The sequence below is a fragment of the Pristiophorus japonicus genome, chromosome 24, assembly GCF_044704955.1.
Source record: "Pristiophorus japonicus isolate sPriJap1 chromosome 24, sPriJap1.hap1, whole genome shotgun sequence".
In the NCBI taxonomy this organism is placed as follows: domain Eukaryota; kingdom Metazoa; phylum Chordata; class Chondrichthyes; family Pristiophoridae; genus Pristiophorus; species Pristiophorus japonicus.
Genome location: NC_092000.1, coordinates 6,080,382 through 6,096,849, shown reverse-complemented (window position 1 = coordinate 6,096,849; position 16,468 = coordinate 6,080,382). Strand labels below are relative to the sequence as shown.

The 16,468-nt window shown below is 48.0% G+C and overlaps 1 protein-coding gene and 1 non-coding gene across 2 annotated transcripts; both read right to left on the bottom strand.

Annotated features, from left to right (window-relative positions):
• Positions 1 to 542: 542 nt before the first annotated feature.
• On the bottom strand, positions 543 to 2,072 carry LOC139238016 (uncharacterized). The gene has a single exon (XM_070867413.1). It carries the CDS (start codon positions 2,070 to 2,072, stop codon positions 543 to 545), a length of 1,530 nt encoding a protein of 509 aa, XP_070723514.1.
• Positions 2,073 to 2,350: 278 nt separating this feature from the next.
• On the bottom strand, positions 2,351 to 2,457 carry LOC139238051 (U6 spliceosomal RNA). Its single transcript, XR_011588559.1, has one exon. It is a non-coding gene; the product is annotated as a U6 spliceosomal RNA (small nuclear RNA).
• Positions 2,458 to 16,468: the final 14,011 nt, after the last annotated feature.

Here is a 16,468-nt window from a genome sequence, read left to right as displayed (position 1 = left end):
ATGGGAAACGGGGGGAAGCCCCAGAAATATTATTTTAACGGTGTCGGCGCGATTTGACGTTTACGCTCGGAAAAGTCCAGACCTGCACAACTCTTGTGCTTCCAGACCATTCGAAAATGCTGCTTCATATCTAACATATTGAGCAGATCGGGTCGTGAAAGGTTCGGATCGAGTGAGAGCTTGGGGGTGAGTGCAGGATTGTCGTTATGTGTTCTGTAGTTGAGCGACAGGTGGCGTTGGCAATATAGGAAATTATGTCAATGTTTCTAGCATCTCATAGGAGCTATGTGAGAGTTTAACTTCCTGTGCAAATGGTATACAACCCCCACTTCCCCATGAGACAGCCTGTCATTCCTGTACACAATGATAATTATAACTGAAAATGATCCTTTATCTTTTAGTTAATTGACGGTGTTATTGGAAGTACTATCTATGTTTGCTTTTAATTTTCTGGCATGCAAATGCACTGGATCACTATGTTTCAGTTTCAACTATGTTTCTTGATTCTATATCTTAAAAGACTCGAGACGAACAGAGCGTACCTATTGTTCCCCTGCGACTGTTATCCCATCATCTCCTGGTGCTGTTGCCCCTGGCACGTCTTCGCCCTCAGACTCTAATATTTCTGTCTCACGCAGTTGCTCCAGGCTGGCCTTTGCGCCCTCCCCAAGCACTGTTGCTGGTGATCCCGTGGCCGGCACCGACTCGGTCAGGTTGTCTCGATTGGATTCTTGCTCTTCTGTGCCGTGCGTGGCCTCGGCCGCCTGTGCATCCTGGCCCCGTCCGGCATCATCGGTGGTGGCCGGTTGCTCATCAACATCTTCCGTTGCCGGTGCTTCAGTTCGAGGGCCTGCCGTGCCAACTGGAATTTCAGCTGTTCTGTCTGCTGCGCGCCCGTGCTGATTTTCCTCTGAAATTTCCAAACCTTTCCCAAAGCACGGCAGAGCAGGCACTGGTGGGATATCTGGACTGTCGTCACAACCCTTGGCAGACGTTGGCAGGATTTGTTCAACGCCTCTGGGTTGGATCTCCAAATGGGACTCCGCGTTTTCCGCTGATGTTTGCAAACCAGCGTCGGCTGTTTCTGCCATGGCTTCTGGCCCAGTTTCAACATCTGCTGGTGGCTCTTGGCCACGACACACGTGGTCTTCCCCCACTCTTTTTGCTTGTTTGGGCAGTGCGTCACCATCGCTTGATTGATCATTGCTGCGCCGTGCAATGGCAACAGCCGTCATTGAGCCGTGATCACCAACGGTGTGTGCAGACAACTCCACCTGCCCTGCCAGGCATTCAGCTTCTGTGCCACATTGTTCTGGCTTGTCACCGCTGCTCACACCGTTAGCAGTCTCAGTTGTGTTATCAGAGTCTTCCTTGAAGTCGGGTTCAGCTGCTACATCTACCGGAGCATCTGCCTCTGAACCAGTTTGAGTCTCCTCTGCACTTACTGAGCCTTCAGTCCTTTCTTCATCAACGACATGTTGGGGCTGGGGACCCACACGTTCTCCTATTGTGCCTTCCAAAGCAGCACAATGTCCAATGTCTTTCATTGCTGCTACTTCTTCAGCCTCCTCTTGGCAGCCCTTGCCTCCTGATTCCTGGTTTTGATCACCTTCTACGGATTCATTTTTATTTTCATTGGACAGGTCTTCAGCATTTGGGTTTCGATCTGATTGTCCTGCCTGAAGTCCGGCAGCTGTGCTGTCCACAGCCTCCAGGAGGCCTTCTTCGAGTTCCTTCGCAGTCTCCGTTGAGATACCTTGATCAGACTCCTCATTTTCGTTTCTTGTTTGGAGATCCAACTCTTCTTTCCCTCCAAGCTGAGGGCCTTCAGCCCCCTCAGCCGCTTGTCCTTCACCAGTCATCTCAGCACTGCCTGCTTCCTGTTGCCTCTCCCCGTGCATCATTGTTTCAGTGGCTTCATTCTTCTCAAACGTTTCTTCCTCGATTGTGAGCTCTCCAGCTGCCTCTTCATTTGGGGCGTCTTGATCTTCACGCTCAACCTTCGATATTTCAACGGGACGCTCCTCCGATCCCTGGCTAGTCATTTCCTTCTCCTCTTCGACCTCTGCCATGCCTCGCTTGGGTTTTGTTGGGTTCCTGAGGAGCCAAGATTACAAATCGTTTGCAAACAGTTGGGATCAGGTTTCTGAATCTAAAACAGTCTTTTCTGTCTTTCATAGAAACATAGAAACTAGGTGCAGGAGTAGGCCATTCGGCCCTTCTAGCCTGCACCGCCATTCAATGAGTTCATGGCTGAACATGCAACTTCAGTACCCCATTCCTGCTTTCTCGCCATACCCCTTGATCCCCCTAGTAATAGAAACATAGAATTAAATAATAATTTTTAAAAAAATTTTAAAAACGCTTCACGAATTTGCGTGTCATCCTTGCGCAGGGGCCATGCTAATCTTCTCTGTATCGTTCCAATTTTAGTATATGTGCTGCCGAGCTTTGCAACCTGCTGAGCCTTTCTGCAGCAAGCGTCACTGTTGAAGCTTCTGTCTCCTTACGTGGCTCGGTGTCAAATTTTGTTGCAATCGCTCCTCAGAAGCTCCTTGGGAGGTCTTGCTGTGTCAGAGGCGCTACAGCAATGCAAGTTGTCCTTGTTTAGGGAACGTTCTGCTTAAATACAAAGAAGACCAATTAAGATGGTGGCATTCAAAGAACAAAAATGATGCAACTTGTTCATAAATGCAATACATCACCCTCTTGAAACTCCAACTATCGATGCGTCCACGGAGTTTCAGATCAGTGAAATATGATTTTTGTATTATTTCATATCAGATTTCCAATCTTCTTCCACAGTGTCAGCTCAATGGGCAGCACTCTTGTCTCCTGAGTCAGAAGGATCTGGGTTCGAGTCCCTCTCCAGGGACTTGAGCACAAAAATCCAGGCTGACACTCCCAGTGCAGTTCTGAGGGAGTGCCGCACTGTCGGAGGGGCAGTGCTGAGGGAGCGCCGCACTGTCGGAGGGGCAGTGCTGAGGGAGCGCCGCACTGTCAGGGGCAGTACTGAGGGAGTGCCGCACTGTCGGAGGGGCAGTGCTGAGGGAGCGCCGCACTGTCGGAGGGGCAGTGCTGAGGGAGCGCCGCACTGTCGGAGGGGCAGTGCTGAGGGAGCGCCGCACTGTCGGAGGGGCAGTGCTGAGGGAGCGCCGCACTGTCGGAGGGGCAGTACTGAGGGAGCGCCGCGCTGTCGGAGGGGCAGTGCTGAGGGAGCGCCGCACTGTCGGAGGGGCAGTGCTGAGGGAGTGACGCATTGTCGGAGGGGCAGTGCTGAGGGAGCGCCGCACTGTCGGACGGGCAGTACTGAGGGAGCGCCGCACTGTCGGAGGTGCTATCTTTCGGATGAGGCGTTAAACCAAGGCACCGTCTGCTCTCTCAGGTGGATGTATACGATCCCATTGCACTATTTTGAAGAAGAGCAGGGGAGTTCTCCCCGGTGTTCTGGGGCCAATTTATCCCTCAATCAACATAACAAAAAAAAAGATTATCTGGTCATTATCATATTGCTGTTTGTGGGAGCTGCCGCGTTTCCCACATTACAACAGTGACTGCACTCCAAAAAATGCTTCATTGGCTGTAAAGCACTGTGGGACATCCAATGGTCGTGAAAGGCGCTATATAAATGCAAGTCTTTCGTTGAGCGTCTTGGGGTGCAATTATCCGACAAGAGTTTAGCGTGGGTGTGAGCCAGTTTCTGCTTCACGACACTGCTAAACATGTGCAAACACAGATCTCGACTTGAGGCCACCCCTGATTCTTGAGCTGAGTCTCGCCCCGCTTTGTCCATTGTCGGATTAGGCCTTGGTAGCATTTACATTATTGGTATAACATCTGTCTGCAGCTCTTTGCCTATAGTTGTAATGTTGCACTTTTTCAAGGAGGCTTTGAGGGTGTCCTTGAAAAAGTGCAACGTCCCCCAGCGACACCTGGGAATCCCCGGCCCAAGACCGCTCAAAGAGGAGGAGCGGCATCCGGGAGGGCGCAGAACACCTCGAGCCTCTTCGCCGGGAGCGCGCGGAGGCCAAGTACAAACAGCGGAAGGAGCACACGGCAAACCCAGGCACCCCCACCCACCCGTCCCTCCAACCACCGTCTGTCCCACCTGTGACAGAGACTGTCAATCCCGCATTGGTCTCATCAGTCACCTGAGAACTCATCTTAGTGTGGAAGCAAGTCATCCTCAACTCCGAGGGACTGCCTCAGAAGAAGTTGTACTGTAAACGCAGCCTTGGTAACACAAAGCTACTCATTTCAGAATGGGCTGATTATTTACAACATAAGTTTTAATAAAAGGATCTCAGGAATGGTCAAAACTAGGTGCAATGTTGGATAATCTAGAATGACCAAAGAATTTGACAAACTCAACTAGATCCAAGAGCTCTGTTTAATTGTATTCAGTGTGTAGAACATCACTGACTTAACTCTGATCTAGAGGTGGATCTGAAATTAAAGACCCGTAAATTAATAATTGCAAGTTAAGAAAAGTGTTTGCAAAAATTAAATCATTTATCTTTTCGCAATTAGGTGTGAAAATATTTTATAATCCAGAGTGAAATTCTCCTTTAACCAAAGTAGGAGAATGTCCCATTCATTTTTGCAAATGCTAACAAAATCACGTAAATAAATAGATTTGAAACGTACTATTTCTGAAAAAGTGATTTTAACAGTTTATCCATTACAGGGGGAGCATTTGCTCTTCAAAAATAATGCATTATCTGGAATGCTTTAAGATATGGCGAGGGGCTATATCATAAAGAAAAGAAAGACTTGCATTTATATAGCGCCTTTCACGACCACTGGACGTCTCAAAGCGCTTTACAGCCAATAAAGTACTTTTGAAGTGTGGTCAATGCAGCAGCTAATTTGTGCACAGTAAGCTCCCACACACAGCAATGTGATAATGACCAGATAATCAGTTTTTGTTATGTTGATTGAGGGATAAATATTGGCCCCAGGACACCGGGGATAACTCCCCTGCTCTTCTTCGAAATAGTGGCCGTGGGATATTTTACATCCACTTGGGATGCAGACGGGACCTTGGTTTAACGTCTCATCCGAAAGTCGGCACCTCCGACAGTGCAGCACTCCCTCAGCACTGGACTGGAGTGTCAGCCTGGACTTTTCGATCCACAGCTGACACATAGAATCATACAGCACAGAAGGTGGCTATTCAGCCCATCGTGCCTGTGAAAGAGCGATTAAATTACTCCCATTCCCCCTGCTCTTTTCCCCATAGCCCTGTAAATTTTTCCTTTTCAAGTATTTATCCGATACCCATTTGAAAGTTACTACTGAATCTGCTTCCAGCACCCTTTCAGAATTGTGAAAATTACTTTGACAATTTCACTGTGGTAAGATGCTCGTTCCCCTTTTGATCCCAAATGCACTGGCATTTGATCCCAAAAGTCACAAATAAGTCATTATAAAAAAAAAAGATACTGATTACCTGCAAGTATTCTCGTAAAGTTTCAAAAGATTGATTCCGTTTGGGGAGAAAACTATTCCACTTAACTTCTGACTTGCAAGTACTGATAGCTGCCGAGACAACACTGATGCGTTTAGAGGCACTCAGTGCTGCAGAGTGTACCAGGGCACCTCTGGAGGAAAAAGTCATCAATTCTTCAATTATGCTGAGATCCTGGAAGGAGAGGTGAGGACTGTCTGATGGTTGTTTGCAGCGTAGCGCAGGAAACAGCGTGGAACCAGTACAGAATGACAGAGCAAGTCTAAAGAGGCCGCTGTGAGATTAGCACTGCTGTCTGGCAGAGGGCTCGACTTGAGCCAGCTGCAAACTTTCGCAGCATGTCAATAAGTAGAGATGAAAAGGTCCTTTCATCGTGGCTGCAACATCGAGCCAGTAGTAATCGCTCAACTTGTTTAGGATGACCAAGCGTTGACTAACCTGGCAGTGCGCGGGTTAGAGGGCAACTTTTGAGCTTCAAAACAAACATTTTAAAAGAATTGTGATTAATATTCTGATGCTTTAAGCAATTTTCAACAGCAAGACCTGTGATTGGAGGATCTCTCAAGTTAGAAAGAAAGAAAGTCTTGGACTTATATAGCACCTTTCACGATGTCGGACGGTACAGACACATTGGGCCAAAATGGCCTCCTTCCATGCCGTAACTTTCTAATAGGTTGTTGTGTCACTTGAACACGATGTCCTCGGGTGTCATATTCAATGTTTTAGTAATTCCACCTCCACACTAAGGCAGTGGTCCCCAGAGATAGTTTCTTAAATGATAAGGGAATAAGGGGTCATGGGGAGCGGGCGGGGAAGTGGACCTGAGTCCATGATCGGATCAGCCATGCTTGTATTGAATGGCGGAGCAGGCTCAAGGGGCCGTATGGCCTACTCCTGCTCCTATTTCTTATGTTCTTCTATAGCGCCCCTCCTTTATCCTGCTCGGGTCAATAGCTCTCCCCCATGCCCCCTCCCCAATTGGGCCAATGATATCATCAGCACACGCCATCGAAAGGCCACGTTAGTGGACTGAAGAGGATTTACTGTGATTGAAAGGCTGCATTGGAGGGAGCAGCGTGCGGCCCGGAAATCGGCGCGGTCCCAGCCTGCAAGACCATCAGCAGGCCGGGGCCATCAGAGGGAGCAGCGTGTGGTGGCTGCGAAGTCAGGTCGCTGATTGCAGTGCGGGCAGGCACAGCAGGAGGGGCGAAGGAGCGGCATGGGTCCATAGAGGGAAGTGACCCGGGGCCCAGGAGAGGCATGAATCTGGGGCCCAGAAGAGGCGAGGGCCCAAGGGCAGCACGGGCCCAGCCCACACTGCGATATGTGTGCGCACTGGGTCCGTGCAGCAGAGCTGGTCTCCAGTGTCTTGGGTAATCCTTGCCACTGGACCAAGACCTAGCTCTGTCAAGCCCGTGTGATGGCTGGTGTGCAACGGTCACCCCACGTGAAAAAAATCCACCCACAGGCATCTTCCACCCTTCAGGATGTAGTTCGGGATCCGGAATATTAGGTCCTTCGTTGAAACATCTGTGAACTCATTCCTTATTGGTGTGGAAGCAAGTCATCCTCGATACGAGGGACTGCATATAATGATAGAAACATAGAAAATAGGAGTAGGCCATTCGGCCCTTCGAGCCTGCACCACCATTCAATAAGATCATGGCTGATCATTCACCTCAGTACCCCATTCCTGCTTTCTCTCCATACCCCTTGATCCCTTTAGACGTAAGGGCCACATCTAACTCCCTTTTGAATATATCTAACAAACTGGCCTCAACAACTTTCTGTGGTAGAGAATTCCACAGGTTCACAATTCTCTGAGTGAAGAAGTTTCTCCTCATCTCGGTCCTAAATGGCTTACCCCTTATCCTTAGACTGTGATCCTTAGTTCTGGATTTCTCCAACATCAGGATCATTCTAACCTGTCCAATCCTGTCAGAATTTTATATGTTTCTATGAGATCCCCTCTCATTCTTCTAAATTCCAGTGAATATAAGCCTAGTCGATCCAGTCTTTCTTCATTTGTCAGTCCTGCCATCCTGGGAATCAGTCTGGTGAACCTTCGCTGCACTCCCTCAATAGCAAGAATGTCCTTCCTCAGATTAGGAGACCAAAACTGAACACAATATTCAAGGTTTGGCATCACCAAGGCCCTTACTGCAGTAAGACCTCCCTGCTTCTATATTCAAATCCTCTAGCTATGAAGGCCAACATGCCATTTGCATTCTTCACCGTCTGCTGTACCTGCATGCCAACTTTCAATAACTGATGTACCATGACACTCAGGTCTCGTTGCACCTCCCCTTTTCCTAATCTGTCACCATTCAGATAATACTCTGTCTTCCTGTTTTTGCCACCAAAGTGGATAACCTCACATTTATCCACATTATACTGCATCTGCCATGTATTTGCCCACTCACCCAGCCTGTCCAAGTAACCCTGCAGCCTCTTAGCATCCTCCTCACAGCTCACACTACCACCCAGCTTAGTGTCATCTGCAAACTTGGAGATATTACATTCAATTCCTTCGTCTAAATCATTAATGTATATTTTAAATAGCTGGGGTCCCAGCACTGAACCTTGTGGTACCCCACTAATCACTGCCTGCCATTCTGAAAAGGACCCGTTTATTCCTACTCTTTGCTTCCTGTCTGCCAACCAGTTCTCTATCCACGTCAATACATTACCCCCAATACCATGTGCTTTAATTTTGTTCACTAATCTCTTGTGTGGGACCTTGTCAAAAGTCTTTTGAAAGTCCAAATACACCACATCCACTGGTTCTCTCTTATCCACTCTGCTAGTTACATCCTCAGAAAATTCGAGAAGATTTGTCAATCCATGCTGACTTGGACCGATCCTGTCACTGCTTTCCAAATAGGCTGCTATTACATCTTTAATAATTGATTCCAACATTTTCCCCATTACCGATGTCAGGCTAACTGGTCTATAATTCCCTGTTTTCTCTCTCTCTCCTTTTTTAAAAAGTGGTGTTACATTAGCTACCCTCCAATCCATAGGAACTGATCCAGAGTCTATAGAATGTTGGAAAATGACCACCAATGCATCCACTATTTCTAGGGCCACTTCCTTAAGTATTCTGGGATGCAGACGATCAGACCCTGGGGATTTATTGGCCTTCAATCCCATCAATTCCCCCAACACAATTTCCTGATTAATAAGGATTTCCTTCAGTTCCTCCTTCTCGCTAGACCCTCGGTCCCCTAGTATTTTCAGGAGGTTATTCGTGTCTTCCTTAGAGACGACAGAACCAAAGTATTTGTTCAATTGGTCTGCCATTTCCTTGTTCCCCATTACAAATTCACCTGATTCTGACTGAAAGGGACCTATATTAGTCTTCACTAATTTTTTTCTCTTCACATATCTATAGAAGCTTTTTGCAATCAGGTTTGCTGCTTTTTCTGGCCAATTTATATGCCTCTTCCTTGGATTTAACACTATCCCTAATTTCCCTTGTTAGCCACAGTTGAGCCACCTTCCCCTTTTTATTTTTACGCCAGATGATAATGATGACTCGCTGCTGAATCAAATGTATTCAAAATAAATTGGTGGAATAAACAACGAAGTTAGAGTGAGTGATGATTCTATTTGACTGTTGCATTTATTAAATGGGCCACTGCCTTTCCATTGAAATTTGAGCTCCAGGTGACTATCCATCTGGCTTGTGATCTGTACACACAATATTGCCTGGACTGGAGAATTTTAGCTATGACGAAAGATTGGATAGGCTGGGGTTGTTTTCTTTGGAACAGAGGAGGCTGAGGGGAGACTTTATTGAGGTGTATAAAATTATGAGGGGCCTGGATAGAGTGGATAGGAAGGACGTATTTCTCCTAGCAGTGGGGTCAACAACCAGGGGCCATAGATTTAAAGTAATTGGTAGGAGGTTTAGAGGGGATATGAGGGGAGATCTCTTCACCCAGAGGGTGGTGGGGGTCTGGAACTCACTGCCTGAAAGGGTGGTAGAGGCAGAAACCCTCACCACATTTAAAAAGTACTTGGATGTGCGCCTGAAGTGCCGTAACCTACAGGGCTTCGGGCCGAGAGCTGGAAAGTGAGATTAGGCTGGGCAGCTCTTTGCCGGCCGGCGCAGACATGATGGGCCGAATGGCCTCCTTCCGTGCTGTAAATTTCTATGGTTCTATGATCTCTGGCAGGGAAGCAACTGGGTGGATCAAATTGAGGATTGATGATAGGCATGGATATCTCCAACAACATGTTGACGTCGGGTGAAACCGGCTGGTTGAATTTCCACATGGGTTCTCCCGCACGTCTGCCGTAACCATGACGGAAGAACCCCAGCAACACCAAGAAAACAACTGAAAGACCGGACATGCAAGAGTACCACCGTGGAAGTTTACTCCCCCCGCCACACCCCAACCAATTTTATGAAAATTCTGGTGACTGATCAGTAACAACAACTTGTATTTATATAGCGAAATATCTCAAGGCGCTTCACAAGAGTATTATGAGACAAAAAATTTGACACCAAGCTGCAGAAGTAGAACTAGCGCAGGTGACCAAGGTCAAAGAGGCAGGTTTTAAGGAGCATCTTGAATGAGGAAAGAGAGGTAGAGAGGTTTACAGAGGGAGTTCCAGAGCTTGGGGCCCAGGCAACAGAAGGCACGGCCACCGATGGTGGAGCGATTATAATCAGGGATGCTCAGGAGGGCAGAATTAGAGGAGCGCAGACATCTCGGGGGGTTGTGGGGCTGGAGGAGATTACAGAGATAGGGAGGGGCGAGGGCCATGGAGGGATTTGAAAATAAGGATGAGACTTTTGAAATCGAGGCGTTGCTTAACCGGGAGCCAGTGTAGGTCGGTGAGCACAAAGGGTGATGGGTGAGCGGGACACGGTGCGAGTTAGGACACAGGGCAGTGAGCACAGGGGTGATGGGTGAGCGGGACACGGTGCGAGTTAGGACACGGGGCAGCGAGCACAGGGGGTGATGGGTGAGCGGGACTCGGTGTGAGTTGGGACGCGGGGCAGCCGAGTTTTGGACCAGAATGTTAACTGGTCAGATAATAAGCTGTGCTCCAAGTAAAGCATCCTATACACTTTTTTTCTGTTCCCTGTGTTGAATCCAAGTCTCATTGCACCAGATCCTACTCGAATTGGACATTTGCTTTCCCAGCCCATCGAAACTGTGCAACTGCCTCACCTCCCTCAGCCTTCAATCTTCAAAACCCTAACTTGGCATCATATAATCACAACTTCTTCATTTGCACCATATTCTCTCAACTCTTTTCAAACTTGGTAGTAACTTTGCTTCTCAACATTAAATGCAGATTTCTTTCTAATTAAATGTATATTTCTCTCTCGCCTCTGAGTCAGAAGGTTGTGGGTTCAAGTCCCACTCCAGCGACTTGAGCACATAAAACCAGGCTGACAGTGCAGTGCAGTGCCGAGAGAGCACCGCACTGTCAGAGGTGCAGTACTGAGGGAGCACCGCACTGTCGGAGGGGCAGTGCTGAGAGAGCACCGCACTGTCGGAGGGACAGTACTGAGGGAGCACCGCACTGTCGGAGGGGCAGTACTGAGGGAGCGCTGCACTGTCGGAGGGGCGGTACTGAGGGAGCACCACACTGTCGGAGGGGCAGTACTGAGGGAGCGCCGCACTGTCGGAGGGGCAGTACTGAGGGAGCACCGCACTGTCGGAGGGGCAGTACTGAGGGAGCACCGCACTGTCGGAGGGGCAGTACTGAGGGAGCGCCGCACTGTCGGCGGGGAGTACTGAGATAGTACTGCACTGTCGGCGGGGCAGTACTGAGGCAGCGCCGCACTGTTGGAGGGGCAGTACTGAGGGAGCGCTGCACTGTCGGAGGGGCAGTACTGAGGGAGTACCGCACTGTTAGAGGGGCAGTACTGAGGGAGTGCCGCACTGTCGGAGGGGCAGTACTGAGGGAGTGCCGCACTGTCGGAGGGGCAGTACTGAGGGAGCGCTGCACTGTCGGTGGGGCAGTACTGAGGGAGTACCGCACTGTTAGAGGGGCAGTACTGAGGGAGCGCCGCACAGTCGGAGGGGCAGTACTGAGGGAGCGCCGCACTGTCGGAGGGGCAGTACTGAGGGAGTACCGCACTGTTAGAGGGGCAGTACTGAGTTAGCGCCGCACTGTCGGAGGGGCAGTACTGAGGGAGCGCCGCACTGTCGGAGGGGCAGTACTGAGGGAGCGCCGCACTGTCGGCGGGGCAGTACTGAGGGAGCACCACACTGTCGGAGGGGCAGTACTGAGGGAGCGCTGCACTGTCGGGGGGGCAGTACTGAGGGAGTGCCGCACTGTCGGCGGGGCAGTACTGAGGCAGCGCCGCACTGTTGGAGGGGCAGTACTGAGGGAGTGCCGCACTGTTGGAGGGGCAGTACTGAGGGATTACCGCACTGTTAGAGGGGCAGTACTGAGGGAGTGCCGCACTGTCGGAGGGGCAGTACTGAGGGAGGGCCGCACTGTCGGAGGGGCAGTACTGAGGGAGCGCTGCACTGTTGGAGCGACAGTACTGAGGGAGGGCCGCACTGTCGGAGGGGCAGTACTGAGGGAGCGCCGCACTGTTGGAGCGACAGTACTGAGGGAGGGCCGCACTGTCGGAGGGGCAGTACTGAGGCAGCGCCGCACTCTTGGAGGGGCAGTACTGAGGGAGTGCCGCACTGTTAGAGATGCCGTCTTTTGGGTGAGACATTAAACCGAGGCCCCATCTACCCTCTCAGGTTGAAGTAAAAGATCCCACAGCACTATTTCAAAGAAGAGCAGGAGAGTCCTGACCAATATCTATCCTTCAATCAACATAACAAGAAAACAGATGATCTGGTCAGTACCACATCGCTGTGTCTGGGAGCTTGCTGTGTGCAAATTGGCTGCCGCGTTTCCTGCAACAGTGACGACACTCCAAAAGTACTTCATTGGCTGGAAAGCGCTTTGAGATGTCCAGTGGTTGTGAAAGGCGCTATATCAATCCTAGTCTTTCTTTAAAAGACCTTACAGTATATTTTAAACATTGCTTGTTTGTTGGAATTGTGGTTACAAACAAATCGATGTAATATTTATTTCGGGGAACAGGGCGATGAGCAGGCTCAATGCTACATTTTAAAAATGGTAAGTAAACAAGTTATTGTATTTTTTGAAGTTGTTAGTGCTGTTTCCAAGGTTTTGCATCATCTCTGCCAGCAATTTTATTTATGGAGCCAGATTTTCTGAATGATTATTTTGTAATCATCTCGAGCTTCTCACATGCTCTTGATGTCAAAAGTTATGGATTGCAAAGTGGAACTTTAAGGCTGCTTTTTTAAACACAGATTCATTCCTAAGGTTCGTGTAAGATCAGTATCCTTTCATTGAAACAATTGAGGCAGAGTCTTAGGGTATGTGACATCTGCATGGTAAACACGCTGGACTCGGCTCTGACATGGAAGGCTTGCCGAGAGGGTTCAGAAGGAGAAAATATTATATGCTGACATAAAAAAGCGAACGAAAGTATTTCTGGATTTAAAATTAATGCTACACTTTGAAGCACAGTCTTAAGATAACCAGAAGCTATGAGGGATGACTTGGCAATTGAACATTTCACTCTCAACTGGAATGGCATGATTTCCATCCCATGGCGAGGCCACAATTGGGGCATTGTGAGGAGTTCTGGCCATATTCCTTCGAAGCGACATTGATGCTTCAGACGAGATTGAGACAAAAGAAAGATAATTCTGGAATTCGAAACTGCTAGATTATCAGAAAGAACGGACGAAACATGGGTAGGAAAAGACTGAGGAAGGACATAATATAAGTGATGGGGTGTAATGTGGAGAAATAGTGACGTTATCCACTTTGGTAGGAAAAATTAAAAAGCAGAGTATTTTTTAAATGGTGAGAGATTGGGAAATGTTGGTGTTCAGGGGGACCTGGGTGACCTTGTACACCAATCACTGAAAGTTAACCTGCAGGTACAGCAAGCAATTAAGAAAGCAAATGGTATGTTGGCCTTTATTACAGGAGGATTTGAGTATAAGAGTAAAAACGTCTTACTGCAATTATATCGGGCCCTGGTGAGACCACACCTGGAGTATTGTGTAGTTTTGGTCTCCTTACCTAAGGAAGGATATACTTGCCGTAGAGGGAGTGCAGCGAAGGTTCACCAGACTGATTCCTGGGATGGGGTATTGTCAAAAGAACATAAGAACATAAGAATTAGGAACAGGAGTAGGCCATCTAGCCCCTCGAGCCTGCTCCGCCATTCAACAAGATCATGGCTGATCTGGCCGTGGACTCAGCTCCACTTACCCGCCCGCTCCCCATAACCCTTAATTCCCTTATTGGTTAAAAATCTATCTATCTGTGATTTGAATACATTCAATGAGCTAGCCTCAACTGCTTCCTTGGGCAGAGAATTCCACAGATTCACAACCCTCTGGGAGAAGAAATTCCTTCTCAACTCGGTTTTAAATTGGCTCCCCCGTATTTTGAGGCTGTGCCCCCTAGTTCTAGTCTCCCCGACCAGTGGAAACAAACTTTCTGTCTCTATCTTGTCTATCCTTTTCATTATTTTAAATGTTTCTATAAGATCACCCCTCATCCTTCTGAACTCCAACGAGTAAAGACCCAGTCTACTCAATCTATCATCATAAGGTAACCCCCTCATCTCCGGTATCAGCCTAGTGAATCGTCTCTGTACCCCCTCCAAAGCTAGTATATCCTTCCTTAAGTAAGGTGACCAAAACTGCACGCAGTACTCCAGGTGCGGCCTCACCAATACCCTGTACAGTTGCAGCAGGACCTCCCTGCTTTTGTACTCCATCCCTCTCGCAATGAAGGCCAACATTCCATTCGCCTTCCTGATTACCTGCTGCACCTGCAAACTAACTTTTTGGGATTCATGCACAAGGACCCCCAGGTCCCTCTGCACCACAGCATGTTGTAATTTCTCCCCATTCAAATAATATTCCCTTTTACTTGTTTTTTTTTGTCCTATGAGGAGAGATTGAGTAGACTAGGCCGATATTCTCTAGAGTTTAGAAGAATGAGAGGTGATCTCATTGAAACATACAACATTCTTACAGGGCTTGACAGGGTAGATGCAGGGAGGATGTTTCCCCCGGGCTGGGGAGTCTAGAACCAGGGCTCACAGTCTCAGGATAAGGGGTCGGCTATTTAGGACTGAGATGAGGAGAAATTTCTTCACTCAGAGGGTGGTGAATCTTTGGAATTCTCTGCCCCAGAGGGCTGTGGAGGCTCAGTCATTGAGTATATTCAAGAGATAGATCGTTAGATTTTTGGACTCTTGGGGAATCAAGGGATATGAGGATCGGGTGGGAAAGTGGAGTTGAAGTAGAAGATCAGCCGTGATCTCATTGAATGGCAGAGCAGGCTCGAATGGCCGACTCCTGCTCCTATTTCTTATGTTCTTATGTAAGTCTACATTTTCCAATTGTAAATTTGCTTAAATCATCCCAAACATTTAAAAAAATAATTGAAACATGTTTTATTCATTCATTGTCAGGCTTGGGTATCACTGGCAAGGCCACATTTATTACCCAATTAAGAGTCAACCACGTTGCTATGGGACTGGAGTCACATATAGGCCCAGATCAGGTAAGGACAGCAGGTTTCCTTTCCGAAAGGACATTAGTGAACAGGTTGGGTTTTTACAACAATTCGATAGCTTCATTGTCACTTTATTGATACCAGTTTTTTTTTAACTGAATCCAAATTCTCAGGTTGCCATGGTGAGATTTGAACTCGCATTCCATGGATCACTCGTCCAGTAACATATCTACAAAACAAACCCATAGTCACCTTTCTTGTACAACTTTAACTAATGCCTTTTAGAGCTCTAGGTACACCATGTCATAGGGTTTTCCCTGGTCCATTTGGGATGTCACATCTTCATAATAGTCACGGAAAAACTTTCCCTTCTGAGTCTCAATGGCTACTGTTCACTCGGTTATTGTTAGACAGTTAATCGTTAAGTTCCTTCATGATAAGTTATCCCTGACTCACTCATAAGGAACATCAAAGCCTTACAAATCTCATCCTTTCTCAATGGTATAAGAGTAAAAACGTCTTACTGCAATTATATTGGGCCCTGGTGAGACCACACCTGGAGTACTGAGCACAGTTCTGGGCTCCTTACCCAAGGAAGGATACTTGCCATAGAGGGAGTGTAACGAAGGTTCACCAGACTGATTCCTGGGATGGGGGGATTGTCCTCGGAGGAGAGATTGAGTAGACTAGGCTTGTATTCGCTCGAGTTTAGAAGAATGAGAGGTGATCACATTGAAACATACACAATTCTCACAGGGCTCGACAGGGTAGATGCAGGGAGGATGTTTTCCCCGGGCTGGGGAGTCTAGAACCAGGGGTCACAGTCTCAGAATAAGGGGTCGGCCATTGAGATCAAGAGAAATTGTTTCACTCAAAGGGTCGTGAATCTTTGGAATTCACTACCACAGAGGGCTGTGGAGGCTCAGTCGTTGAATATATTTCAGACAGAGATCGATAGGTTTTTGGATATTAAGGGATATGAGGATCGGGCGGGAAAGTGGAGTTGAGGTCGAAGATCAGCCGTGATCGTATTGAATGGCGGAGCAGGCTCGAGGGGCCGAATGGCCGACTCCTGCACCTATTTCTTATGTTCTCATGTTGTCTCTCCTATTACTTGGGAAGAAATATCATCCATCCTTGGAGAATTATGTGTTTTTAGCCCTGTCTACTGTCTTTCACGCTATATTACGTAAATGTAAAAATTTGAGGGATATGTCACGGGACATAATATGAAACAAAATTACTTACCCGTAATATATTTGTGTATTGTTCAGCTCCCTTCAAGCAAGGGTGGCTAACCTATGTCTCTCAGTGTCAGCTATGGCTCACTGGGTAGCACACTTGTCTTTGAGTTAGAAGGTTGTGGGTTCAAGTCCCACTCCAGGGATTTGAGCACATAAATCTACGCTGACACTCCCAGTGCAGTGCTGAGGGAGCACCGCACTGTCGAGG